Genomic DNA, 27,969 nt, shown 5'->3' on the forward strand with positions numbered 1-27,969 from the left:
CCAGATCATTGACGGTGTTTCCATCGCAGCCATTTGGAGAGTCTGAACGTTCAGGAGTCCGTTTCTGGGCTCAGAACTGAGACCGTCTGGCTGGTTCTGCCAGAGGAAGTGTGTGTCTCCAGCTGATGACATCATCAAGAATGGACCGTCAGTAAATCAGGGCAGTGGAGAGGAGGACAGCTGTGGCGCCGGAGGATCTGCCCCGGAGATGGGCCTAGAACCAGTCCCTGTGGAACACCACTTTTTCTTTTCTTTTTTTTCTTTTGTTAGTAAAAAAAAATACAAATATGTTCATGGTCATTGGGGGACTGTCGGCTCTGTCTAGGTCAGACCTGGGCAAAGTGCGGTCCGGGGGCCCTTTGCCTGTGTCTTTGCGGCCCTCATGAGGTCAGACTACAACTATACAAAATTGAAGATCTATTATTATAAATATGTTTATATTTCCTTATATTAGCACTTCTTGATATCCCTGCTTCCATTGAATCTTTAATGGTTCATTTCGTTACTGAAGATTCTTTTTCCCTCACGTTTCTTCTTTTGGCCTGGCGGCCCCTCACAACAGTCACAGTTTATAATGTGGCCCTTTAGGACATTTAGCTGCCTACTTCTGGTCTAGATCATTCTCACCAGAGTCACCAACCTTGGAGCTACCTCGAGCTACTCTGTGTGACCCAAGCTGCCATTGGGTCAGGACACACTTCTGAAGGCTCCAGAAACAGTGGAGTGGATAAACACGATACGGTGTGACAGAAAAGCAGAAAAAAATCACACATCATCTGATGGTTATAACATGAAAATGTGTATTATTTATTATTCTTATGATGCTGTTTGTGCGCTCTGGGCACCGTGTTGGCGCCCCCTGGTTTACTCTGACCCCGGGCGACCCCCAGGTCACGCTCCAGGGACAGGGGCTGCTGGTTTGATTCCCTGCCCGGCGGCTGGGGCCCTGTGGGGCCAGTGCTCTGACGCGGGAATCTCCGTCCTCTCCACCAGACTAAAGGGCGGATGAGAAGCCTGATGGTCATAATTGGACGGCGAGGAGGCGCCCCCGGCTCCGGACACTTCATTAAGCAGCGGCTGCTCTGTTACCGCAGCAACGCCCGGGGATCCACGTGTCATGTGACTATTGTTAATGGGGAGACGCAGGAGAGGACAGACTCATTGAGCCTCTCCAATTATCATCTGCTGGGCTGGTGGCCTGGGGGGGGGGGCGTGTCCTCCTGACATGCAGCGGAGCGGCGGCTCAAGCTGGAGGCCGGCTGGCGAGTGGCGGGACGGCGGAGGGCCGATGATGACATCCTGCTCTTAATTGCTGCTCTCCCGCCGTGACCCGCGCCTTCTTCGCGATTAGCATTAGCGGCTCTAACGCCCGCCCTAATTGGCTGTCACGCCGCGCGCAGAGCGCTGAGCCACTTCCTCAGTATAATCATGTTTACACGCCGGCGCCGGGCGCCAGCCTGCGGCCTCCGTCTCCGTCCGCTTGTTTGGGGAGCAATTTAGTGTAAAATAGCCGATGATGGTCTCCATCACCGAGAGAGAGAAAGTGACGAGCTCAGCGCAAAATGGCCGCGGTTGGGACGGCGGCGCTCGGCCAGGACGCCGTGACGTCAGCCAGGACCAGTTCCACTTGCTTCGCCGCTTGTTTACGCGCAGCTTGGCCTCAGTTTATCACTGTAATTGGACAAGATTAAAGGCGTATCACACGCCGAGCGGTGGCGAGTCGGAGGCCCTGGTGCGAGCGGCTGCTCCTCCCTCATCATCATCACCATGACAAGGCGCCTCAACAGTCAAACTGCACTTTTCTCCCAGCGTCGCCGAGTCCTCCGATTAAAAGCGTCTTCATTGGAAGGCGCACTGACCGGAGGGCGACTCGCTCAAACACACGCCTTATTTACCGGCGGCGTTCATTTCCATTCCAAGCACAGCGAGGACCATGGAAGGGGCGGGGGGGGAGGGGGGCACTTGAGAAGTCTGCACACTGTGAAGTAGACCTGACATTCTTCTCCTCTAATTGTGTTTTCTTCTTCTCTTTTCCTGGATGGAGTGTGTGTGTGTGTGTGAGTGTGTGTGTGTGTGCGCGCGCCGAGACACTCTGATTCATCTCTCGGTGTGTGTACTGCAACAGTGTGTGTGTTTTGCCAATTAGGCGCTCAATGACAGGACATGTGGTGAAGCCGCTCGCCGGGCTATTCATGGATCAGCAGTTATGGAAGGAAATTTCAAAATACCAACTGGATACACACACAAACACAGCGCGCACACACTCTCATTTGAATGCCCGGCGCTTGCGTCCCAAACAGCAGTTAATCTGTCGACTCACGTTTAGCTCGCCGCTAACTTTGATTCCTCTGACACGCTCACCTCCTGCGGCCCCTCGGTGGGAGGAGCTTGTGGGCTTCGTCTGCGGATAGCGACCGCACGCCGACGGCACCATCCACGCGCGGTGTTTCAGAGTCACCTGGGCTCCCACAGCGTGGACACGCTCTCCCAACACAGACGCTAGGAACTGAGGTCGCCACGCCTGACGATGGGCCGTTACTTTTGGTGGTCACCGCTGTTACCATGGCGACAGAAGACCTGAAAACCCAAGGATTGTCCCCGTACAATCATGACTAGTGGACTTGTCAAAGATGCAGAGTTTCTCTGCTGCGGTTCTACCAGTGGACGTGGTGTGTTCAGCTCCAGGGAGAGTCTCAGAACATGGAGGTTTGGATCAGACTTCTGATCCGATCTCACTGGTAGAGCAGAGGCCTTCAGACCGGTCCTGCGTGTCCAGGTGTCTCACACACACAGGCCTCTTGTTTTTATCTTTGGTGAGGACCTCCTCTCCTGGCCACCACCCTTCCCCCAGCCCCTCCCCCTGAACACATGGCTCACCAGAACCAGGACCATGGACCAGACTGAGACCCAGTTATTTTGAGGTTCGAACCCTCAAATTGAGGCCTATCCTTGGGCATGTTTCCAAGAATTGGTCCCCACAAGTAAGGACAAACAGTGAGTCCAGAAGGGTGGAGGGCTCAGTGCCGGCCGCAGCTTCGCACCTGTACAGCAGCACTGATCCACCTGGAGCTGCTGTGTGACGCCATTCAAATCCTGCTTTCAAACATCCACCTAAAGAGGTTTTGTTCCACACCACACTTTCTAATTGAAGTGTACAAGCTCAAGTGTGTGTGTGTGTGTGTGTGTGGAGCCCTTCACCATGACACTGAACTAGTATCTTAGCAACAGGTGTTGAGGGACGTTGGTGTTTAGTGACGTGTGTGTGTGTGTCGTCTTCCACTTGTCTCTTCTCTGATGGTTAGAAAATGAGAGAAAGAAGCAGCCGCCCACAGACGCAGGGAGGGACCTGAGCTTGGAGAGCCACACTCCACGACCCCAGCCTCCGGGAGCAGCAGCTGAAGGACAGTTAGACCTGGGGCCGCCGCTCGCCGGGCGCCTGCAGGGTGACCTGGGTCCTCAGAGCCGGAGGTGACGGCCAGCTGAGGGGGGACCGAGTCGTCCAGCAAACCTCCCCCCTCCGCCATACTGAGGCCCTGTCTGGTGCTGACCCAGGCCAGTGGAGGACCAAGTCATCTGGGCTGGACATGCCCTCATCATCTTCTGTCTGCTCCTTCAGAAAACAAGTCAAACATGGGAGAAAACTCTTGGCTGTTCACGAGGCTGGTGACCTTGATCAGGACGACTGGGTCCCGAACCTCGTCCACTTCTCACTGACGTCCAGTAGAACCGGGCAGGTGTCCATCCACTGGTGTTCTGGCTGTGAGGAGGTCCAGGGAGGGATGGAGTGGACTGGGCCCCGCTCCTTCAGTCCTGCTCCCACCTGTGAGCCTCGCCTGCTCTCGCTGCTCACACCTTCTTCATGCCTGAACATGACGTCCCTTCTGGCGTGTTCGTGTTCCCTTCCCTCTGTAGATTAGACTTTCCTCTCCTCTGACTTTGGCCTGTGATGTGTCTGCTGCTGCTGCAGCAACACGTGTGACTGCTGGGCCTCCAGCCTCCTGCTCTTCCAACAGCATGTGTTTCATCTGCAGGTGATCAGAGGCAGTTTGACAGTGATTTTCAGGTCTGGAGGACTCACTCCAGCGTGGAGACGCGGCTCCCACTTCTCAAGGTCAAGCTCTGGCTGCCTAGCAGCTCCAGGGTCAGGTGGATCACTCCTTCACTGTCCCACCAGCCAGGAGCAGGTTGAAGGTCACCATCAGAGAAGGTCATCACCAGGCAGGACTGGGAGGAACATTGTGGAGAAGTAAGAGGAGCTGATCAACACCACCGACCACGACTGTGTGGTGAGGAGGAAGCCTTGATGCCAGATGTTCAGATGGAGAACCCTCTCCAGGAGGAGGGTGGGCGTGAAGAGCAGACGTCACCAGAGAGGTGTGAGTGGAGCTGGTCCTGGTGCCTGCAGTGGTGGAGGGCAGCAGGATGGGCTCTCAGAGGAAGAACATCCGCGGCGTCTCCTCCACCAGGAGGATCTTCACCGTCTCCTCCACCGACGGTCTCCTGGTGACCGTCGCTCCACGTACAGCTCGTCTCAGCGCTGCAGTGAGCTGTCAGTGTTTATTACCTTCCCGTCTCTGTCTGTGGTCCAAAGTCCCACATCACCTGGGCTCATAAAGCAAAACCAACACTGGTGACACCACCGTGTCACACACACTTCCTGCTGCAGTTCACATTTAAAGAGCCCTCTCCGGCTCGCTCTGGTCCAACCGCGCCCGCCGGACCTCCAGCACCAACACCTGAGGACGGCCGAGCCTCGGCCCCGCCCACCTGGCTGAGACCGTCCCGCGTCCGCGCCACGGTGGGGACAGGTGGGATCAGACCCTGCTGTAAACAGGGAGCTTTGTGAGCTCTTTCCTTCAGCGATCCGACGTCACTCGCTTCACATCACGACAGACGTCGATAAGTTTGTGTTTAAAAGCTGCTGCAGCAGCCGTGTGAGTGAGTGAGTGAGTGAGTGAGTGAGTGAGTGACGAGGCTTAAGATACAGGCCGTCGCCGCTGGGAGGAGGTGTCATGCGAGCCAGGAGCCGAGTGAGCTTTGGATGGAGGTCAGAGTTCAGCCTCCCCGGGGAGGACTTTGCTGATCTAAACCTTATTTATCCTTCTGACAGATGAAGAAAAGACTCTCCATCTGAGGTGTGTGTGTGTGTGCCGCATGCATAACATGGACTAAAAATAAATTGCTGAATCAAACCCAGTTGTCAGCGCTTTCCTGACTTTGAGTGGGAGCAGAGCAGAGGCAGCATCCACTCTCTTGTTTCTCTGTGATCTCCGTCACGTCTCTCTCGCGCTAAATCAAATGACTCTCAAAGGCCAGCGACCCCGGCCGACCTGCGGCGGGGAAGAGAAGAGGACCAGTAAACACAGGAGTCAGGCGCGCGCTCAGCTCACACTCCAGATAGTGTTGCGCAGAAATGGCTGGTCCAGAGGCCAGCGCGGCTGAGACCAGAGCTGCTGAGGAGTCAGCGGCCCGCTGACCAGAGGAGGAGGCAGGTTCATGTCCTCACCAGCAGAGGTGTCGCTGAGTTGGCTCACCTGCTCTGACGCTGACCCGGCATCGCCCCCGAGCTCCGCAGGTCGGTGGAGAAAGAACCGAATGAACTGGTGACCTCTGACAGCTGCAGCACACACGGACTGGGCCCAAAGTTGGAGTGAGCTGGAGGTCAGCTGACCCGAACCCCCTGGTAGACCAGGCCACCCTGGACGTCTTCTTCCGTGAGCGGAGGTTGCAGGACTCACTGGGCTCAGATCGACTCACCATCATGAGTGGGGAGAACACAACCCTGGAGGAGGTGGAGCTTTCACCACGGTGGCATGAGACCAGTTGCTTCGAAGGCACCCTCTGACCCTGAGTTCAGGCCCAGGCCAGGCCTGCCCCCGGGGTGAAGGAGGGCTGTGGACTCCAGGACCAAGGTGCTGAAGCACTAACTGGATTGTGCAGGTGTTCTGGTCGGCAAAAATGGGAACGCCCCCTTTGGTCTGGGGGCGGAGCTAAGGTGAGTGGCGAGCCAAGGTGGCAGCACAAACACTTCAACTTCAAATCTGATTGGTTAACGTGCCTCCAGTTCAGACTCAGCTGGCTCCCCTGCTCCATCCTGTCGCGCAACAGTCGGAGTGTGAACTTCCCCACGCGGTGTGAACCAGCCTTGAAACTGTGAGTTTCCCCAGACGCACTGGACTTTCTAGGCAGCAGTGCTCTGCTCCAGAGCTGGTGGCAGGGAGACAGCATCTCTGAGGGGCCGCAGCTGGACGACAGGTCAGTTGAAAATGTGCTGAGCAAGAGAAGCCTCCATCTGCTCGGGACCTCCCCACACAGTGAGAGGGGGAAGGCTCCTGCGGTGCAGACTGGTGAGGACTCTGACTCCAGGAGAAGAGGTGGCGAGGGGCGGAACCGCAGCAGAGCGGAAGAACCGCTGAGGAAACCAGAGCCAGAGAGAGAAGGTGGATGTTGGCTGGTTACTCTCCCTGCGGAGCTCATTAGTCTGGAGAGGAACAAACCACCAAACCTCAACACTTCAGTGGGAGAATTCAACAGATTCCAGCAGTGAAGGAGTGAAGCAGCAGCAGCAGAGAGGACAAGTGGAGGAACCGCCTCTCTATCACACACGCACACGCTGGTCTCACGGTCCCGGTGAGGACCCCTCCTGGCCGGCACCCTTTCCCCAGCCATCCAAAACACAAACCTGAGCCAGGTTGTGAGGGTGCGACGAACATGTCCCCGCAAGTATAGCCAGTGCAGGAACCCACACACGCACAAGAAAGGAGGAGAGCAGGCTGAAGGTTGGTTGAAAAAAAACAAAAGTACAGTACATTTTATTCATTTCATAAGAGCAACTAAAAAAGTAGAGTCAATTCATCGCTTGGTTGATAAATCAGAAACCTCCGTCCGTCTAAATATTCACACGTATCTTACAGCGGGTTATATCGGAACAGAAAAGCTTCTCCATGAGATCAGCGGGTGCTTTTCCTGGTTGGAAGTGACGGAAGTGAATAAGAAGCGAGATACTTGGTCAGCAGCAGCAGCCCAGATGTCCACACACGATCACTAGTTATAGTAGTTTTCTCTTATAGAACACTCAGGTACAGAATATACAGAGATAATAGGTTCAGTCCTCCACGTGTCTCACGTCTCCGGGACGCCACGGGGCCGAGGAGCGGGGCCTCCGCTGGCCGCGAGCGTCTGCATACACAGGGAGGCGGCTCAGAGCAGGACAGGAGTGGCAGCAGAAGATGAGGCTGAGAGGAACCTGACGGACGGCAGCTCAGAAGCTTCACAGCCGATGGCTTGGGTCGCAGCCGCCGCTCACTCACACGACCTATTGCTCTGTGGCGCAGCAGAGGTACCAGCTCTGGGGGGTCCGGTCCTGGGCGAGGGCTGAGGGAGACCAGAGGAGGCGGGAGCAGAGCGTCAGGACCGTGGGCAGAGCGACTCCACCGCCGCACCAACACCAGGGTTTCGTCTCCGAGAGGTTTGAAGACGGCAGCCAGGTTCCCAGTTTCCACAACACCATCAGCCGGTAGCATTAGCCCGTGGCTAGCAGCTGGCGCTGGTGAGAGCCTTCCTGTCGCGCCACCACAGGGATGAACACATGACTTCAGTTCCGCTGGCCTCGACTCTGATACTGACAATAAGTCTGGACCACTTGGACGAGCGAACAGAGGCGAACACCCCAGCGTCAGGACCAGATGTGTGCCACTGGATTCTCCCAAACTTTCTCACTGGACGGCACTTCCCACACACCAAACATCTCTAGACCGTGTTCGTTACGCAGGTCGTGTCTACCTCCTGGCCTGAGGTGGCCGTGGCACATGTCAGCCAATCACGATGCGTTTGTCGTCAGACCAGGAAGTAGAACATTGGCTGCGTGACAAGCACGTCGCTGGCTGATGTTCGGTGTGTGGAAAGTTTTTGACCCGAGGTCCTGCCTGGACACATCCGGTACCGGCACCGGCGTCGCAGAGTGACGGCTGGGACGGACGGACGGGCTGCCATGTTGGTGAGCAGGAAGTGCCGGACACACTGATCTGGAGGGTGGGATTCCTGAGCCGCATGTTCGGCCATGTTTGTAGTCCTCGCTGCTGCTCGGCGGCCAGGTTAGCATTAGCACGTCAAATGTTTCGAGATTCACAAGACATAAGAGACACAACAGGTCCCCTTCAGGGAGCCGAGTCGGATCATGCAGTTTCCGTGGTTAAGTCTTGGATACACGAGTCGCCAGAGTTGGTTGGGTTGGATATGGTTGCACTGGAACGGTGGTTATCAGGGGCGCGACTCCCCTGGCACGGTGGCGTGGCGTGGCGTGGCGTGTCGGACCCGGACCAGCACCCGGGCAGAAACATTCCTGGGAGCTGCAGTGGTGACGGGGTGAGGGGAGACTTACACTGGCACGTGATGAGCGGCGGGAGGAAAAGGCGGATGGAGTGATGAAAGGAAGTGAAGAAGCTGGCCGTTCCACTCGCGCTCTCTCACGCTCGGGTTGGAAGGTGACGGCCGTCCTCGACCCTCTGTTCTCGTCCCTCAGCCTGCTCCTCCAGCCAGCTTTGCTTCCTCTTGTTCCACCCTCCTCGTCCTCCCCTCTACATGGGGAACACCAGGAAGCCGGAGAAGGTGGAGTACTTCCATCCTCCCATCAGGTTTCCTCTCTCAAGTTTTAGGTAGGCCCGGTCCCCTTTCTCCATTTGGATGAGAACTCCGTTGCTGGCTGCTTCACGCGTGACGTCCTGGTCGCCGGCGAAGGCGGAGATCACGGGCCAGCCGTTGTGCATGAGGCTCACCTGCGGGAGACAGAGAAGAGGCTTTACCCAGAGCCCAGGAGCTCCACACACAGCACGTGCTTCTGAACTGAGGCGGAGAATTTCACTCGTGTCCTCCACCTGCATCGTCCATCATGGACCTCACGGTTGCCTCCTCCTTCTCCAGCGTCCTCGGTCCAACCCTGCCGCTCCTCTCCTCCCCTCCCTCACTTGCTCTCCAAGTCTCTCTCTGACTCCTGAGCAGCCCATGGCAGAGACATCTTCCTCACCTCCTTCACCTCTGGCCATGACACCAACACGTGACCCTGGTTCCCTGGTACAGCGCCGCTCCACCTTCCATGTCCTGGTGTCAGGACTAGGGGAGTCACTTTTGATGACAAATGTGTGAAATTCCAGGATTACACTGCAGCCATGTGATGGTTTTGTGTTCGACCCCCACACCAACGCCGGGGTCATCCATGTTCAGCGCTAACTTCCTCCACATCTGGAGCCGCTGACCTTCAGCTCAGCCGAGCCGAGTCCATGTGGTGACCAGCCGCTCCAACACTTGAACTCAACCGTGTCACCTGGTCATGATCCTCTTCACTGCTCAGGTGTGTGTGTGTGTGTGTGTGAGTGAGTGTGAGTGGGCCGCGGGTGATGGAGAGCCTGTCACCCTCTAGAGCTCTCCTGCTCTGGGGAAAGGAGCACCATGGAAACCCCACGACAGCACTGACAGCATCAGACGGAGAGACTCCTGAGTCCACCATGGGGACCTCCAGGAGGGGACCAGGCCTCTCAACCCTGGCCCCTCTCTGCCGACGGCACCAGACACGCAGGACGTGCAAACCTCCAACATGAAATGGAAGAGTGAGACAGACACACTCTCCGGTCCAGCCAGGAGTGTGAGCGTGTGTGTGTGTGTGTGTGTGTGTGCGGTGACGTATCGCTCCAATAAAGGCCCAGACCAGAACAACACATTGGACCAGAGAGAATGTTTGGGTGCTGCAGCCGAGAGCCACAACTTCAACTCTCACACACAGATGTAAGAGCAGGACAATGGCAGCGCTCCATCGATCTGGCCTCATTAATGCATGAGGAGCAATTAAGTGTCCTCGGAGAACTCGTGGGAGGGTGTGTGTGCGTGGGGGGGGGGGGCAGTGACATGATGACATCCTGTTATTGCATCATCCATTTCCATCCCGCGGTTTTGACGTGACAATGAGACTGTTTTTCGTTTCGGCTCTTTTTCTCTGTCACTTGCTCCTTTCATCTTCCCGACCCATTTGACATCATCAGTCTCCTGTCACGGCCTCAGAAGAAACGCCAGACGTCTCAATGAAGGCAGCAGGAGGAAGCTCTTCCCTCCTGGCGGAGCAGTTTCATCCAGCCTCTGATTCACAGTCAAATGTTTCCCACATTAGTTTTCACCATTTTTTTAAACCTAAAAGAAATTCTGATCGAATGTTGTTGTTTTTTTTCATTTGCAGGTTCCAAACGTTTTTTGTTTTCTAGAAATAAGTTTGTCTTGATTAAATACTTTCTGTTTTTTTCCAAACTATTTTTTAGTAAATGTATTCTCTTTTTTAAATTCAAAATGCTACTCTCTCGTTCTTTAATATTCAGACGGAGTGGTCTTTTTCGGTCCGACTCCAGGCTCCGCCCCTCTCTCTTCAGGTCCTCCTGCGTTTTCCTCGTGGTGTTGCATTTTAACTGCTCTGTTTCCCGCCACTCCCGGCCTCCATTTTGTTCCTCCGTCACCACCTCCTCCGGTCTCAGACTGCATGTGGGTCAGCGGCCGACAGGTCACAGTGAGAGGATCTGAGCTAGGAAACGTGTCGGCCGACGTGCTCTTGAGCAGCAGCATCTCCAGGCACGTGCCAGCCTCCGTCAGGCCTGAGGGGACCTTCACACCTACAGCTGCAGCAAAAATAGTTGCTTAGTGTTTACAGTGGAAGTGCTGGGCGTTTGGAGACGAAGCTCCGATCAGTCCTCATCTGAAGGAGTGAGGTCCTCAGGACTCACTGAGCTCGCAGCTCCTGACCTCCCCCAGGTCGACTCCACGTCTGCCCCTGCCCCTGCCTCCAGTTCCTCCACAGCTCCACCAGCGACGTCGTCCTGTGGAGTGACAGCTCCGCAGCTCCATCAATGTTTCAGCCGCAGATTTCAAAGAGAATGTGTCAGTGTTTGCCTGGAGAGAGGAGGCCACGTCCCACTTTAGAGGCATCTCAGCGTCTCACCCAGGACTGGAGGTGAGGGCGGACTGCACTGCACCAAGCCTCCAGACCTGCCGCTGCTCTTCACTTCTTCCTGCCTCCAGAGGAGAATATTTTTCAAGTAGCTGGAGACAAAAAACGTCTTCACACGCTTCTGCGTCCGTAGCTGTGTGTGTGTGTGTGTGTGTGTGTTGTGCGTGGGCCTGTGGCTGTAGGTGTGTGTGAGAAGCCTCTCCGCGGCGAGGACTGCACGTCACTCCCGCCGCACCCTCAGCAGGTCCATGATGTCTTCGGACATGACAGAGAATCTGCCTCACACTGAAGGAACGCTCGGACACAAACAGCTGAGCAGATGAAGCTGCCATGAGACAGTCGTGCTCTCGGCTTCCTCACCGTCGCTGGTGCGGCGCCGCGGAGGCAGACGCAGCGCGGACGCTCGCGGCCCTGCTCCCAGGCGGGGTCAGAGGTCACACCCTGGCCAGAGCCAGGTGTGTAGGACGAGCTGCTGAGTCAGCTGTCCTGTCCCGACCCGCTGGTGCCGGCGCCTGGTCGCTGAGCTCCTGTTGCGGCTGGCGGACCAATGAATTCAAGCCTTTCATAACAAAGCTGAAGTAGCAACGCCACGCCGACGCCCCGGGAGCCGCCGCCTAATGAGTCAACAATTTAATTTGCAAATGATCCGCTGTAATGAACCACGTGTTGCTTGTAAAGCGTCATGATGCGAATGTTAAATACCGGCGACTCCAGCAAGACATCAAAGACGCGTCGCACAGTCGTTAGCGGATGAAAGCGGAGGAGCGCGTCAGACGCCGAGCCGACAAGTGCGGAGGAGCGCGCGCGCCAGAGAGCGCCGCTGTCCGCGGTGCTGAAGCGGCCTGACCCGCCTGACACGCGAGCACGCGCTACCTGGATGGTCTGGCGGTTGTAGACCTTCACGACGTGGAAGTTGAAGCTGTAAATCCCTTTGCGCGGGGCGATGAAGTTGCTCCTCTCCTCGTCGAAATTCCTCCCCACGTTCACCAGCACCTGCGGGAAGCGCAAAGACACAGACATGGTCACGTCCCGTTACGCTGCAACTTTATTGGCGCCAGAGAAACCAGCAGGCGGCGGGAAGAATGACGGCGCCTCGGCGTTCCGGGGAGAAACCGCCATTCGTTTTCGTGCAACTTCGCGTTAGAATTCAGCGCTGCTCCCCAGCCCGAGGAGGGGGGGCGGAGGGGGAGGAAGTTCAGATTGGAAATGATTTCTCTGGGAGATTCTCGCCGGATAATGTCTGCCTTCATGGACAGGGACGATAATTGAATGGCAGAATTAACCTTTCACGCAGCCGGGAGAGAGTCGCCCTCGTGACCCGCACTCACTAAATTATTCGGCGCGATGTCACTTCTAATGTCCCGAGATCCCAGTCGGAAAAGTTAGACGGTGAATCACAGAACTTTCTTTTTTTTTTCTTCAGGACTTCATCCAGTGAAGACGGCAGTTTTGGCGGGACGGGGCTGTACCGAGACAGAACCGACTGAAGTCCGACAGAAACTCGCGCGTGACGTGAGACGGAACATACCCGGTCGAAGTAGATGACCATGGTCCGGTTGCTCATCTCGGAGGGCTCGTGGTTCGTGTTCCGGACGGCCGAGAAGGCGACTTTGGCGCTGCCGGAGCGCACGGAGATGCCGAGCGCGGTCCCGGTGGGATCCGAGGTCGGGTTCGAGTCGCAGACCACCAGGCACTTTCCCTCCAGGACGATGGGTTCGGTCTCGTTCTGAGCCCGGACCGGACTCGAGGCGAGCCACACGGCACTCAGCAGGCAAAGCGCCAACATCCCGGAGCGGAGCGGAAAACTTTCCCGGGAGTCCAGGACACACACACGCGCGCGCGCTCACACACACCTCCGAACCTCGGGGCTCTGGCTCCGGCGCGGACGGGACTTCACTTGTGAGCAGACGCGGGGAGCGGAAGCGGCGTGGGGCGGTGCGGAGTGGCAAGTGACGCGGCAGCGCGAGTCATAGCAGCAGAGAAGAAGCCCCTTCCTCAATTATTGATATGAGAAATATGAGACTTTCAAACACAAAAGACTGGAGAGGACGGGACGCGGTGTCAGACCCCTCCTCCCCCGGTAAGCGAGAGCCATCATCGGATTAGCGGCGGCGCGTCCTCGCCATTTTCCAATCACGGAGGAAGGACCGCCCCCGGCCCGCCCCCTCCCGCTCTCTCTCCCTCCTTCCCTCTGTCTCTCTCTCTCTCCCTCCTTCCCTCTGTCTCTCTCTCCCTCTCTCTCACTCTCTCTCCCTCCTTCCCTCTGTCTCTCTCTCTCTCTCTCCCTCCTTCCCTCTGTCTCTCTCTTTCTCTCTCCCTCCTTCCCTCTGTCTCTCTCTCTCTCCCTCCTTCCCTCTGTCTCTCTCTCCCTCTCTCTCACTCTCTCTCCCTCCTTCCCTCTGTCTCTCTCTCTCTCTCTCCCTCCTTCCCTCTGTCTCTCTCTCTCTCTCTCTCCCTCCTTCCCTCTGTCTCTCTCTCTCTCTCTCCCTCCTTCCCTCTGTCTCTCTCTCTCTCTCTCCCTCCTTCCCTCTGTCTCTCTGTCTCTCTGTCTCTCTCTCTCACTCTCTCTCCCTCCTTCCCTCTGTCTCTCTGTCTCTCTGTCTCTCTCTCTCACTCTCTCTCTCTCCTTCCCTCTGTCTCTCTCTGTCTCTCTCTATCTCTATCTCTCCCTCTCCCTCTCTCTCTCTCTCTCTCTCTCCCTCCTTCCCTCTGTCTCTCTCTTTCTCTCTCCCTCCTTCCCTCTGTCTCTCTCTCTATCTCCCTCCTTCCCTCTGTCTCTCTCTGTCTCTCTCTCTCCCTCCTTCCCTCTGTCTCTCTCTCTCTCCCTCTCTCTGTCTATCTCTCTCTCCCTCCTTCCCTCTGTCTCTCTGTCTCTCTCTCTCTCTCCCTCTGTCTCTCTCTCTCCCTCCTTCCCTCTGTCTCTCTCTTTCTCTCTCCCTCCTTCCCTCTGTCTCTTTCTCTCTCTTTCTCCCTTCTTCCCTCTGTCTCTCTCACTCTCTCTCTCTCTTTCCCTCTGTCTCTCTCCCTCTCTCTGCCTATCTCTCTCTCCCTCCTTCCCTCTGTCTCTCTCTTTCTCTCTCCCTCCTTCCCTCTGTCTCTCTCTCTCTCTCTCCCTCCTTCCCTCTGTCTCTTTCTCCCTCCTTCCCTCTGTCTCTCTGTCTCTCTCTCCCTCTCTCTCACTCTCTCTCCCTCCTTCCCTCTGTCTCTCTCACTCTCTCTCTCTCCTTCCCTCTGTCTCTCTCCGTCTCTCTCTATCTCTATCTCTCTCTCCCTCTTTCCCTCTCCCTCTCTCTCTCTCCCTCCTTCCCTCTCTCTCTTTCTCTCTCTCTCTCCCTCCTTCCCTCTGTCTCTCTCCCTCCCTCTCTCTCTCTCTCTCCCTCCTTCCCTCTCTCTCTCTCCTTCCCTCTGTCTCTCTCCGTCTCTCTCTATCTCTATCTCTCTCTCCCTCTTTCCCTCTCCCTCTCTCTCTCTCCCTCCTTCCCTCTCTCTCTTTCTCTCTCTCTCTCCCTCCTTCCCTCTGTCTCTCCCCCTCCCTCTCTCTCTCCCTCTCTCTCTCCCTCTCTCTCTCTCTCCCTCCTTCCCTCTGTCTCTCTCCTTCTGTCTCTCTCTCTCCCGCTCTCTTTCCATCTCTCTCTCTCCGGTTCCACAGATCAAGTGGATTCAACGCTGATCCCAGAGGAAGCTGGGACTGAAGTTGAAGAACCAAAGTTGCACGGTGGAACTACAGTCCTGACACTTGACCCGACTTCACAGTCGTGAGACCCTCAGCTGCTTCCTCTTCCATTCTCCTGAGACTCGTGTCACCAAACCCAGAAGAACTGGACCCGGTCGCTGGTCGTGACTGGACCCAAGGGAGACTCGGACAAGGCAGAGTTCAGTGATCAACGTTGATTCACCACGATACAAACAATCACAGAAGGACGGACCAGGCGGAGGAACCAAGGAGAGGTAACGGGAACAAGCGGAGCTGGAGCAAACACAGGAAAGAGAGAGCAGAGGCCTCCGAGGCGGCTGGCAGAGGTGAACAAAAGTGAACAATGTTCAACAATAATGGACAATCTGACACCACAGACTGGAACCAGGAAGTGTTGGAAGCTGAGGAGGTGCTGAGGAGGTGACTGGTTCCAGCTGGGTGCCATTACCTACCCACACAGGACAAACAGGAAATAAAAAAGTGAGAGAGCTGAGAGGCCAGAAGACGGCTCTGGACCCAGGCTGGAGACTCGTGGTGACAAGCTCAAGCTCACAGACAGTTGAGACCATCAAAGCCACCTCACATTCAGGGTTGGAACTCCAGCGTCAATAACAGCGCTGTCCACGCCGCGTCGACCAGTCTCACGTGAGTGTCGCCACTCCAAACAAATATGGCGCCCGTGACGGCCCCAGCTCCAGGAAGGCGTGAGGATCTGTGCGTTCCGATCTGATGCGCCACGGGCAGGAGTGACCACGTCACAACCCCTGAAGGTCTTCTGACGTCCCACCATGAGCCTGCAGAACTGGACCAAGGAGCCCAGGCTCGGAACCGTGGAACCGTTGAGGCTGGACTGGTGCCCAGTGTCGCCGCTGCAGCACACGTCCTGGGGTCACTGTGTTGCCATGGCAGCCGTGGCTGTTTAGACAGACCTTTGCCACATCTGTTCGGACTGGACAGACGGTGTGTGTGAGACAGGTGCGCAGTAGTGTGTGAGTCCCTGCTCCAGCTCCTGCTGCGGTGACACTCACTGTGGCCCCCTGCAGTGGCGGAGGACGCGCTGCCGCCCGCGAGCTCCTCGGACCGACGGACCACCGTGTGACCAAACGTCGCCGACGGCTCTTCTGCGCCGGGGCCCACAGGAAGCGTGAAGCCAACCTGTGCGTGTCGTCGCTCTGGCAACACACTTCCTGTCGGGTGGAAGATAAAAATACGACACGCAGGAAACAAAGAGGCTTGTTTTAATTAGCTCAAGAGGAGAGAAGAACAAGTCACCCACTCACACCAGACGTGCTCCCACAAACACGCCGGAGCAGGTGCTCCAGTTTGCTCCCACACAATGTGTGTGTGTGTGTGTGTGCGTGCACTTGTTTGTCTGCCCAGCCACACCAGGTTCAGGTTCCATTTGAGGATGAAGACGCGAAAATAGCCGGTCCCCACAAGAATAGCTATACAAACAAGCGTGTGATGGACTGCTGACCCGCCCTGGCGTCACACGACACGCTCTGAGGGTCAGCGAGCGGCGGAGGCAGTCCAGAGACGCTCGCCGGCCCTCGGCAGTTGGCAGCGGCGGAACAGGCCGCCGCCGCCGCGCCAGCTCCGCTAACATGTGCCGGGGTCACGGGGAGCCACGGAGGAGCCGCCATTAAGTGAATTATCTCCTGTCACTGCATCCGGCGCTGCCGCTGAAGTAATTCGATCACGTATGTAAAGTGCGACCCATAATCCACTTTCACAAACCTGATTACATTTTGTTGGCAGCACAGCTGAGGCTGCCTCTGCAAGGTGAGCGCGACCTGGAGCCCAAGTGCCGAGCAACTTTCCCCAGGCTCCTCTCACCTGAGGGGCCCGCCGGAGCCATCCCAGAAAGGCCCGGTCTCAGCGGCGTGATTATTCCCACTCACACGTCCTTCCCTCTATCCTTGTGGGGACCGCCACCCTTTCCCCAGCCTCTCCCTCCAAACACATGGCTCACCTGAAGCCAGACTGCTCTGGACCTGACTGGGACCCAGTTATTTGGACGTTTCATCCTCAGATTGAGGCTTGTGGGGACTGGAAACAGGGTCCTCACAAGGACAGTGTTTTGTCAAGAACCGGTCCCCATAAAGCGCAAGCCCATAGACAGCACTCAGTAGTGGATGAGTTGGGAGGTTGCTGGTCCAGTCCTTCACGCTCCTCTGAGGCTGCTGAGTAACTTCCTCTGCTGGAGCTCTGGTGTCGGAGGTGGAAGCGCTGACCTTCTATTCGTCTCTCATTCACACTTCAAACCCCAGAGCGGCGGCGAACCCAATCTCCCTCATGCCCCTTGAAGCCCGCGTCCACCTGTCACCACTCAGTTCTGTCATTTCACTGGAAGATAACAAGGTAATGCTGGCGTGGAATGAAGAGGACGCTGGCTCTGGACTGCCACCTCTTCACACCTGCTGATGGCCTGTCGCTCACTGCCGTCCTTCACTCTGGTGAGGACCGAGTCCTGACAAGCCTCCGTCCTGTGAGGTCCTCACAAGGCTCCGGGGGTGTTTTGGATGGAGAGGCTGGGGAAAGGGCGAGGGTCCCCGCTAAGCAGGAGAGACGAGCCTGCGTGTGTGTGTGAGAGAGTGAGGAGGCGTGTGTGTTTCATTTGGTTACGAGGCGTCCGAAGCTCCGTCCAGGGGAGGGTGAGATTGGACGGGAGGATGTTGGGAAATAAGATCAGCTGTCTGGAGAGGAGGGTGAAAAACAGCCTGTCATCACTTCTGTCCTTCACCTTCATTACTGCTCCTGGAGCAGCTGGGGTGGGCGGGGCGGGAGGAAATCCGAGTGCCGGACCCTCTCTGAACGCTCTCCAGCAAGGACGCCGCCGCGGAGGAGCGGTGGGACGCAGCTCAGCCAAAATAGCTGCAGATATGGACGGAGCCGTGACTGGGAGGTGTGGAGTGGGCGGCCGCCGCCGCCGCACCAGCCCGACCGGTGGATCAGCACTTGCTCAGTGGAACAACCTGCTCCGCTCCAGGCCAGGCCGCGCGGGGCTGGCAGCTCCAGCAACAGATGAACCCTGCAGCCTCCAGAGGCTCCGCTCGGTGAGCGGTCTGTCATCATGTGACCTCCCTGACCACAGGCGGCGCTGTGACCCCTCCAGTCCTCTGCTTTGTTTCACACCACATGGTCACCACAGTGACTGATCATGATGGTGATGGTGATGATGAGGTCTGAAGACCCAGACTCACGTGTGTGAGAGAGAGTCGGCCCAGCCACAGCTCTGCTGCTCCTCAGAGTGTGTGTGTGTGAGACACGCCTCTCATGCATCACAGCTCCCAGGCTGTTGGGGGCGCTGCAGGAGTGGCGCCGTCCATCGAGGCCTTGCTGTGGTGTGGGGGCGGGGCTACACATGTGACGCACCTGTCACTCAGGCTTTGTTCAAAAAACCTTGAAGGGAAGAAGAAAACTGGAAACAAATGACCGCGTCATTCTCCTCCAGCTACCTGTCTTTCTATTTACCTGTCTGTCTTTCATCCTCGGTGAAGCCTGTCGGTGCTGACATTTGCTCACACACACACACACACACACACACACTGAGGCTGGACGGGCTCAGTGGATCGGACACTATTGATTCAGGACCATGAACCTCCAAGTCCCTTCTTCTCGCTCAGAATCCAAATCACAGTGGGAACCTCCAGTGTTCCATGTTCATCAGCAGTGGAAGCATCTGCACCAGGAGACCAGGAGACCAGGGGACCAGGTGAACATGGGACCAGGGAACCAGGAGACCAGGAGACCAGGAGACCAGGGGACCAGGGGACCAGGGGACCAGGTGAACATGGGACCAGGGGACCAGGAGACCAGGGGACCAGGAGACCAGGAGACCAGCTGAGGTGAAGCCATGCTCCTGCTGCGGTCTGAGGTGGAGGCACAGCCACGGGGAGAGTCACCGGCAGCTCAGTCTGGTTGCGCACACACACACGTTTGTCTTCCTATCTTTGTGAGGACTGTCTTTGACATACATTTCCATCACCCTTTCCCCAGCCTCTCCCCATGAACCTAACCATCTAAAACACCTGGCTAAACCAAACCTTGACTCTGAGCCAAACTGAAACCCAGCTGATTTGTTGTTTTAACCCTCAGAATGAGGCTTGACAAAGTGAGGACCGGCCCAAATGTCCTCGCAAGGACAGGAGTACAAGAACTCTCACACAGGCCCATGTGTCCCGGTGTGTTGACAGGAGGGGGAGAGAGGGGGGGGGGTGAGTTGGTCTGAACCCTTGTTTGCCTTCACATTGATCTCTGCTCTCAGGTCACCTCCCATCCACACACACTCACTCCCACCACCTGACTGCTCAAATTAGAGCCTTATCACTGCCGCTTCACACGCACACGCACACGCACTCACACATCACACACACACATCACATGCACTCACACATCACACGCACACACATCACACGCACACACACACACTAGAACGTCCGGAATCTTCAATGTTCCAGTGAAGAGCCACAACAGCTGTTTGCTGAACATGACCGCGTGTGTGTGTGTGTGTGTGTGTGTGTGTGCGAGGAGGGGAACAACTCCAGATCAAACACACCTCTTTGTGAGGACCAGATGACTTTGTGGGGACCTTGTTTTCAGTCCCCACGAGGTGAAGTCTCAACTTGAGGATGAAAGCTTCCAAAATAGCGGAGTGATTCTAAGTGGGTCCCAGTCTGGTCCAGGTGAGGCATGTCTTCAGAGGCTGGGGAAAGGGTGACGGCCAGGAGAGGTCCCCACTAAGCCAGAGAGACGAGCGCGTGTGTGTGAGCGGGTGGATCTGCTGTGTCAGCGCGATGGAACGACAGCCTTGTTTTGTGTATCCACAGAGGAAATAAAGTAAAATCCCACACCTTTCTGCGCCTGTCTGTCTCTCCGTAACACACACACACACACACACACACCTCCCAGCCGGGTCCACGTCTCACCTCAACATGGAAGCAGAGCCAGGTGTCGCAGGTGAGTCACACTGATATATAAAGCTGCAGAGTGTGAGCTTCTCTCTCTCTCACACACACACAGGGAAGCGCTACAGAACCAGAACCTCTGGCACCACGGGTCAAAGGTCACCATGACCTGTACGAACCCTTGTTTTGGGTGACTTTATTAACGTTCTGGTCCGGTCGGAGTAACTTCCCTCTGACCTCTGACCTTTGCCTCACTGAACCGGACCCTGTCGGTGAAGGTGGGCGTGGCTTGTCTCGCTCAAGCCAGAGGTGAAACAGGCTGCAGCCTGGTGCGTGGAGTCAATGGGCAGATGGCGCCCTCTGCTGGAGGACGCCGCAACAGCACGCACCAGGACACTGGCTGCAGCCTGTGGAGCTCCAGTGTTCTGCGCCCTGCACGAAGAAAGGAAAGAAACCTTTTATCTTCACTCATCGCCACTGACTGTATACTGTGGAGATATCTGTGAAACGATGATGAAAAATGAAGCAACTGACGCGGTCTTTATGGCGCCATCCTGTGGCAGGTTTGTGCAACTGCACGTTATTGGATCTGCCTCGTGACCCTTCTCCAGTCGCGTGAACACCACAGGTGGACACAGCACGCGCTTCAGTCCGACTCTGAGATGAGACTGTGGTGTCACTCAAATGACAGACGAAGTGGTTCCACCGTGCAGATGGCTTTTAATACTAATACACACGTTTCAATCACCGCTCGCACAAAAAACACTTGGAACAAAGTTTCAACGCAGTAATAATCAACACAACGCACAAATGTCGTTTGATTTTATGATGAGCCTCTCATTCATTCGTTTCAAATGACGCAAAGACTTCAGGACTGTGAACTGTGAAAGAGAGAACAGTAAAGTTAGCAAGTGAGACTGAAATTCTGAAGTGCAAAAATGGACAAACCCACACACGGAGCTGTGTAGTTCACGCTAGACTGGCCCTTAATGTGAGTGTCAGCCGTGTAGTGAGCCTCTTCACTGGTGCAGAGGGCCAAAGAAAAAGTCCCGGGCTGCCCGTGTCCTGTTTCTTTGAGATGAAACCACATCTCCAGATGGTTGTGTGTCTCTGTACAGACAACAGAATAAGACAGAATCTTCACACTGAAAACATTATCATCGTTGTTACAATGTGCAATACACATCAGACTTTTCAAACGGGTTTTAATCATGAAAACATGCTTTATTCTGACAAATATACAGATCTTGTTTCGACAGCATCATGACGTGTTTCATCCCAATGTTGTCACACCGGACATCTAAAAGCACGAGACCATCTGCAATGTAAAACGTAGCCTATGAACATGTTTGCCAGGGTAACTCATGAATGTTATGCTCGGTCACATGACACTGGACAAGATTGATTAAGGAGACGAATGAAATGACAGGTTTGACGTAGCGTAGCGAACTGTTCGACCTGTTGCGTCACAACGATGCGACATAATATGATATGTTCAGAGCATATTCAAAGGTCTGCTTTAAAGAAGTCCCTCTTACCTCCAGTGTTGTGGAACACTTGGCTGAAGGTTTGTGGCCTGTTTGACGTTGAAGACGGCCTGAACTCAGCGTTGCGTCGTGGACCCACGAGCTCAACGTGGGCGGAGCTCCGCCCCGTTCTCCAGGCTGCAGCCAGGGGCTCCTCAGTCACACAGAAGCCACTCGAGCCGCGGTCCGACACCTGTCAATCACCTGCGATCTCGAGGCTGGAGCCGGGTCAGAGGTCAACCCTGACAGGTGAACAGAACACCTGTCAATCACCCGCGATCAGGAGCCTGACGTGAAGGAAACAAAGTTTCTCCTGGTCTGAATGGAGCGACAGTGACGATGAGCACACCTGCATCACCACACCCAGGTGTGAGAGTGTGTGAGAGTGTGTGTGTGTGTTAGCGTCGGATGTGACAGGAAAAGTGACACAATTAACGAGGAGAGAAACCCCACTGTGAGGACCCGAGTCTTGTCGTCACCTGGTCCTGCTGGGGCTGCGGTGTGTGTGTGCGTGTGTATTAATCCTGATCTCATGAGACACTGACTTTATGAGGACATTTTGGACGGTCCACATTGAGTTTTGAGTGTTAAAACTTCAAAATAACTGGGTGAATCTAACTGGGTTCCAGTCTGGATCAGGTGAGTGGTGTGTTCGGGGGGAGAGGCTGGGGAAAGGGTGGTGGCCAGGACAGGTCCCCACAAGGACAGAGTTCCCGGGTGTGTGTTCAGTCTGCAGACAGAGTCAGATTTGCGCCCTGGTCTGTCCACCAGAGGCCCTGCTGCACAGGGGGCAGGGCCGCCGATCACACGACCTGCTGGAGGTCAGCTCAAGGCTCTTTTAGACCCGAGTCACTGACGGCCCGTGGATCAGGCCTTCACCTCCGTCCACCTTCACTGACACAGCCACCGAGCGTCCTGACCCCGCAGAGCAGGTGACGTCACGAGTCATCTGATTCACCTTTGACCTCAGCTACACTCGCCCTCACCCGTTCACTTCCGCTTTGACCCGCGTCCGACACCGAGCTGCAGTAACGGAGCTGAGCCTCTGGAGGGCAGTGAAGGGGACAGCCCGGCTTGAGCGGGCGCTGACAGAACCAACAGCAGAAGACTTTCCCTCACTGACCATGTTCAGCTGCGTGACACAGCGAGGCTCAGAGGAGACCAGAGATGGAGAGAGAGACAAGCACGCCGGCTTCCTCTGCCACATCAGGGTCAAAGGTCAACGTGCTCCTCTCTCCTCACGCATGACCAGTACAAACCCTTGTTTTGGACTTTATTAACGTTCTGGTCCGGTCGGAGTTACATTCCTCTGACCTCTGACTCACGCCTCCTTTGACTCCTCACTCGACTGGACCCTGTCGCAGCCCGGTCAGGTGAAGGTGAGTGGAGTCAACGGGCAGATGGCGCCCTCTGCTGGACGAAGCCCCAACAGCACGGCCGTGAGAAGTGAAGCTGCGCGTCACCCAGCACCTGTCAATCACCCGCGATCAGGAGCCTGACGCGAAGGAAACAAAGTTTCTCCTGGTCTGAATGAAGCGACAGTGACGATGAGCACACCTGCATCACCACACCCAGGTGTGAGAGTGTGTGAGAGTGTGTGTGCGTTAGCGTCGGATGTGACAGGAAAAGTGACACAATTATCGAGGAGATGAGGAGAGAAACCCCACTGTGAGGACCTCGTCGTCAGCTGCTCATCCTCTCCAGGTCTGAGCTCAGACGCGTCTTCAGCATTGGTGTCGCCTCACGATCAGCTGCAACCTTCAGGAGGCCAGAGCACGGCGTTAGTGCGGGTCACACTATGTGTGTGTGTGAGTGTGTGTGTGTGTGAGTGAGACAGCAGCCTGCTGGTCTCTCCAGCCACCAGGTCCAGGTCCAGGTCCAGGTCCAGGTGCAGGTCCAGGTGCAGGTCCAGGTCCAGGTCCAGGTCCAGGTGCAGGTCCAGGTGCAGGTCCAGGTCCAGGTCCAGGTGCAGGTCCAGGTGCAGGTCCAGGTCCAGGTCCAGGTCCAGGTGCAGGTCCAGGTCCAGGTCCAGGTGCAGGTCCAGGTCCAGGTCCAGGTGTTTATGGCGGGAGGACGGAGGCCGCATGACGGCCATGAAAGGTCCTCACAAAGATGGCGTGACGGACCTGTGTGTGTGTCCTCTCAGTGACCTCCGCAGCAGGAAGACAGTTGCGCTTCTCTCTCTCCCTCCGTTTGTCTTTGCTTCATCAAAATGTCTTTTTCCTTCACTTTTGCTGCGACTCTCGCTCCTGCCCCCCCCCTCCTCTCCTTCCTCCTCCCCCCCGGACCCTCGTCCGCCTGTGAAGTTCTATTTGTTGGAACAGACAGCAGGTTAGCATTAAATATACATGGGGATTGTCAGCCAGTGGCGAACACAAAGGATGCGCCGCGAGGCCCGGTGGGATCTGAACCGACCCAGGCAGCGAGGCGAGAGGCGGGGGGGGTGGTCCCCCGTGGACCCCCTGCCACCTCCCGAACACACACATCCAAGCAGCAACCATGAGGGGGTCAGAGACACAGGCAGATGCAGATGAACACAAGTGTGTCTTTTAAATACACACTTTCAACACCCCCTCAGCCCCCCGACCCACCTCCTCCCCCACACATCTGTCGTCCGCTGGGGCAGAGGGTGACGTACGAGCTGAAGCCCCTGGTGCAGCTCCCTCCTCTCACCCTCAGCCAGACGCTCTCAGAATACTGATCTGTTACCCAGGGTGGGAGTCTCCGTGGACACACTCTCTCACACTCACACACACAGACAAACACTCACACACTCACACTAACACTAACACTCACACACACACTCACACTAACACTCACGCACTCACACTCACATAGACAGAAGAGTCAGAGACAGTGGAGTCAGAGACAGAAGAGTTAGAGACAGTGGAGTCAGAGACAGTGGAGTCAGAGACAGTGGAGTCAGAGACAGTGGAGTCAGAGACAGTGGAGTCAGAGACAGAAGAGTCAGAGACAGTGGAGTCAGAGACAGTGGATTCAGGGACAGTGGAGTCAGAGACAGAAGAGTCAGAGACAGTGGAGTCAGAGACAGTGGATTCAGGGACAGTGGAGTCAGAGACAGAAGAGTTAGAGACAGTGGATTCAGAGACAGTGGAGACAGAAGAGTTAGAGACAGTGGAGTCAGGGACAGTGGAGTCAGAGACAGAAGAGTTAGAGACAGTGGAGTCAGAGACAGTGGAGTCAGAGACAGTGGAGTCAGGGACAGTGCAGTTAGAGACAGTGGAGTCAGAGACATAAGAGTTAGAGACAGTGGAGTCAGAGACAGAAGAGTCAGAGACAGTGGAGTCAGAGACAGTGGAGTCAGGGACAGTGGATTCAGGGACAGTGGAGTCAGAGACAGAAGAGTTAGAGCCAGTGGAGTCAGAGACAGTGGAGTCAGAGACAGTGGAGTCAGAGACAGTGGATTCAGGGACAGTGGAGTCAGAGACAGAAGAGTCAGAGACAGTGGAGTCAGAGACAGTGGAGTCAGGGACAGTGGAGTTAGAGACAGTGGAGTCAGAGACAGAAGAGTTAGAGACAGTGGAGTCAGAGACAGAAGAGTCAGAGACAGTGGAGTCAGAGACAGTGGATTCAGGGACAGTGGAGTCAGAGACAGAAGAGTTAGAGACAGTGGATTCAGAGACAGTGGAGTCAGGGACAGTGGAGTCAGAGACAGTGGAGACAGAAGAGTTAGAGACAGTGGAGTCAGGGACAGTGGAGTCAGAGACAGTGGAGTCAGAGACATAAGAGTTAGAGACAGTGGAGTCAGAGACAGAAGAGTCAGAGACAGTGGAGTCAGAGACAGTGGAGTCAGGGACAGTGGATTCAGGGACAGTGGAGTCAGAGACAGAAGAGTTAGAGACAGTGGAGTCAGAGACAGTGGAGTCAGGGACAGTGGAGTCAGAGACAGTGGAGTCAGAGACAGTGGATTCAGGGACAGTGGAGTCAGAGACAGAAGAGTCAGAGACAGTGGAGTCAGAGACAGTGGAGTCAGGGACAGTGGAGTTAGAGACAGTGGAGTCAGAGACAGAAGAGTTAGAGACAGTGGAGTCAGAGACAGAAGAGTCAGAGACAGTGGAGTCAGAGACAGTGGATTCAGGGACAGTGGAGTCAGAGACAGAAGAGTTAGAGACAGTGGATTCAGAGACAGTGGAGTCAGGGACAGTGGAGTCAGAGACAGTGGAGACAGAGACAGTGGAGTCAGAGACATAAGAGTTAGAGACAGTGGAGTCAGAGACAGAAGAGTCAGAGACAGTGGAGTCAGAGACAGTGGAGTCAGGGACAGTGGATTCAGGGACAGTGGAGTCAGAGACAGTGGAGTCAGAGACAGTGGAGTCAGGGACAGTGGAGTCAGAGACAGAAGAGTTAGAGACAGTGGAGTCAGAGACAGTGGAGTCAGAGACAGTGGAGTCAGGGACAGTGCAGTTAGAGACAGTGGAGTCAGAGACATAAGAGTTAGAGACAGTGGAGTCAGAGACAGAAGAGTCAGAGACAGTGGAGTCAGAGACAGTGGAGTCAGGGACAGTGGATTCAGGGACAGTGGAGTCAGAGACAGAAGAGTTAGAGCCAGTGGAGTCAGAGACAGTGGAGTCAGAGACAGTGGAGTCAGAGACAGTGGATTCAGGGACAGTGGAGTCAGAGACAGAAGAGTCAGAGACAGTGGAGTCAGAGACAGTGGAGTCAGGGACAGTGGAGTTAGAGACAGTGGAGTCAGAGACAGAAGAGTTAGAGACAGTGGAGTCAGAGACAGAAGAGTCAGAGACAGTGGAGTCAGAGACAGTGGATTCAGGGACAGTGGAGTCAGAGACAGAAGAGTTAGAGACAGTGGATTCAGAGACAGTGGAGTCAGGGACAGTGGAGTCAGAGACAGTGGAGACAGAAGAGTTAGAGACAGTGGAGTCAGGGACAGTGGAGTCAGAGACAGTGGAGTCAGAGACATAAGAGTTAGAGACAGTGGAGTCAGAGACAGAAGAGTCAGAGACAGTGGAGTCAGAGACAGTGGAGTCAGGGACAGTGGATTCAGGGACAGTGGAGTCAGAGACAGAAGAGTTAGAGACAGTGGAGTCAGAGACAGTGGAGTCAGGGACAGTGGAGTCAGAGACAGTGGAGTCAGAGACAGTGGATTCAGGGACAGTGGAGTCAGAGACAGAAGAGTCAGAGACAGTGGAGTCAGAGACAGTGGAGTCAGGGACAGTGGAGTTAGAGACAGTGGAGTCAGAGACAGAAGAGTTAGAGACAGTGGAGTCAGAGACAGAAGAGTCAGAGACAGTGGAGTCAGAGACAGTGGATTCAGGGACAGTGGAGTCAGAGACAGAAGAGTTAGAGACAGTGGATTCAGAGACAGTGGAGTCAGGGACAGTGGAGTCAGAGACAGTGGAGACAGAGACAGTGGAGTCAGAGACATAAGAGTTAGAGACAGTGGAGTCAGAGACAGAAGAGTCAGAGACAGTGGAGTCAGAGACAGTGGAGTCAGGGACAGTGGATTCAGGGACAGTGGAGTCAGAGACAGTGGAGTCAGAGACAGTGGAGTCAGGGACAGTGGAGTCAGAGACAGTGGAGTCAGAGACAGTGGATTCAGGGACAGTGGAGTCAGAGACAGAAGAGTCAGAGACAGTGGAGTCAGAGACAGTGGAGTCAGGGACAGTGGATTCAGGGACAGTGGAGTCAGAGACAGAAGAGTTAGAGACAGTGGAGTCAGAGACAGTGGAGTCAGGGACAGTGGAGTCAGAGACAGTGGAGTCAGAGACAGTGGATTCAGGGACAGTGGAGTCAGAGACAGAAGAGTCAGAGACAGTGGAGTCAGAGACAGTGGAGTCAGGGACAGTGGAGTTAGAGACAGTGGAGTCAGAGACAGAAGAGTTAGAGACAGTGGAGTCAGAGACAGAAGAGTCAGAGACAGTGGAGTCAGAGACAGTGGATTCAGGGACAGTGGAGTCAGAGACAGAAGAGTTAGAGACAGTGGATTCAGAGACAGTGGAGTCAGGGACAGTGGAGTCAGAGACAGTGGAGACAGAGACAGTGGAGTCAGAGACATAAGAGTTAGAGACAGTGGAGTCAGAGACAGAAGAGTCAGAGACAGTGGAGTCAGAGACAGTGGAGTCAGGGACAGTGGATTCAGGGACAGTGGAGTCAGAGACAGTGGAGTCAGAGACAGTGGAGTCAGGGACAGTGGAGTCAGGGACAGTGGAGTCAGAGACAGTGAAGTCAGAGACAGTGGATTCAGGGACAGTGGAGTCAGAGACAGAAGAGTCAGAGACAGTGGAGTCAGAGACAGTGGAGTCAGGGACAGTGGAGTCATGGAGTCGAATGAAAGAGTCATGTGAAGTGACTGCAGAAAATCTATTTTCCATCAACCGTACTGACCGTCTGCTGCTGAGACCTTCAGTTGTCCCTCCTCTTCCTCACGTCTCCGACCTCTTGACCGCAGGTGTGTCCAGACAGGTCAGCGCAGGATGTCGCGCCGCGGTCTCGTCTCGTCTCGTCTTCGTCCTTGTCTTCGTCCGGCGAGCGCGCGGCGCAGACATGACGGCTGAAGCTGACTCCTCACGCTGCAGCGGCGGAGACGCCACGGCGCGTGAGCCTCGGCCTCGTCTGCCCACCTCTGACCCAAGCGCCCATCTTCGGCCGGTTCCGCTTCCCGGCCGCGTCTCGCGCTCGGCCGGCTCGTGCCTGGGGCGGCGAGGCCACCAGGGGGCGCCAAAGCTGCAGCTCGGCGGGTCACAACAGTACATTGAATGAGCTGTGGCTCGTGTGTTGTTCGGCCGTTATTGGACCGCACTTAGTTACACACTAGTGACGAGGAGGAAGGTGTGCTGCTGCTGCAGCGCTCTGTCACGCGCTTGATTTGAGGGAACAGTCGGA

The 27,969-nt window shown here is 55.7% G+C and overlaps 1 protein-coding gene across 1 annotated transcript; it reads right to left on the bottom strand.

Annotated features, from left to right (window-relative positions):
- Positions 1–6,779: 6,779 nt before the first annotated feature.
- Positions 6,780–13,069, bottom strand: LOC128771317 (cerebellin-1). The gene is made up of 3 exons (XM_053886675.1): positions 12,510–13,069; positions 11,855–11,974; positions 6,780–8,774 (listed from the first exon to the last, which is right to left on the bottom strand). Exons 1-3 carry the CDS (start codon positions 12,765–12,767, stop codon positions 8,577–8,579), a joined length of 576 nt encoding a protein of 191 aa, XP_053742650.1. The 5' UTR covers positions 12,768–13,069; the 3' UTR covers positions 6,780–8,576.
- Positions 13,070–27,969: the final 14,900 nt, after the last annotated feature.

Source organism: Synchiropus splendidus, chromosome 14 (assembly GCF_027744825.2).
Source record: "Synchiropus splendidus isolate RoL2022-P1 chromosome 14, RoL_Sspl_1.0, whole genome shotgun sequence".
NCBI lineage: Eukaryota > Metazoa > Chordata > Actinopteri > Syngnathiformes > Callionymidae > Synchiropus > Synchiropus splendidus.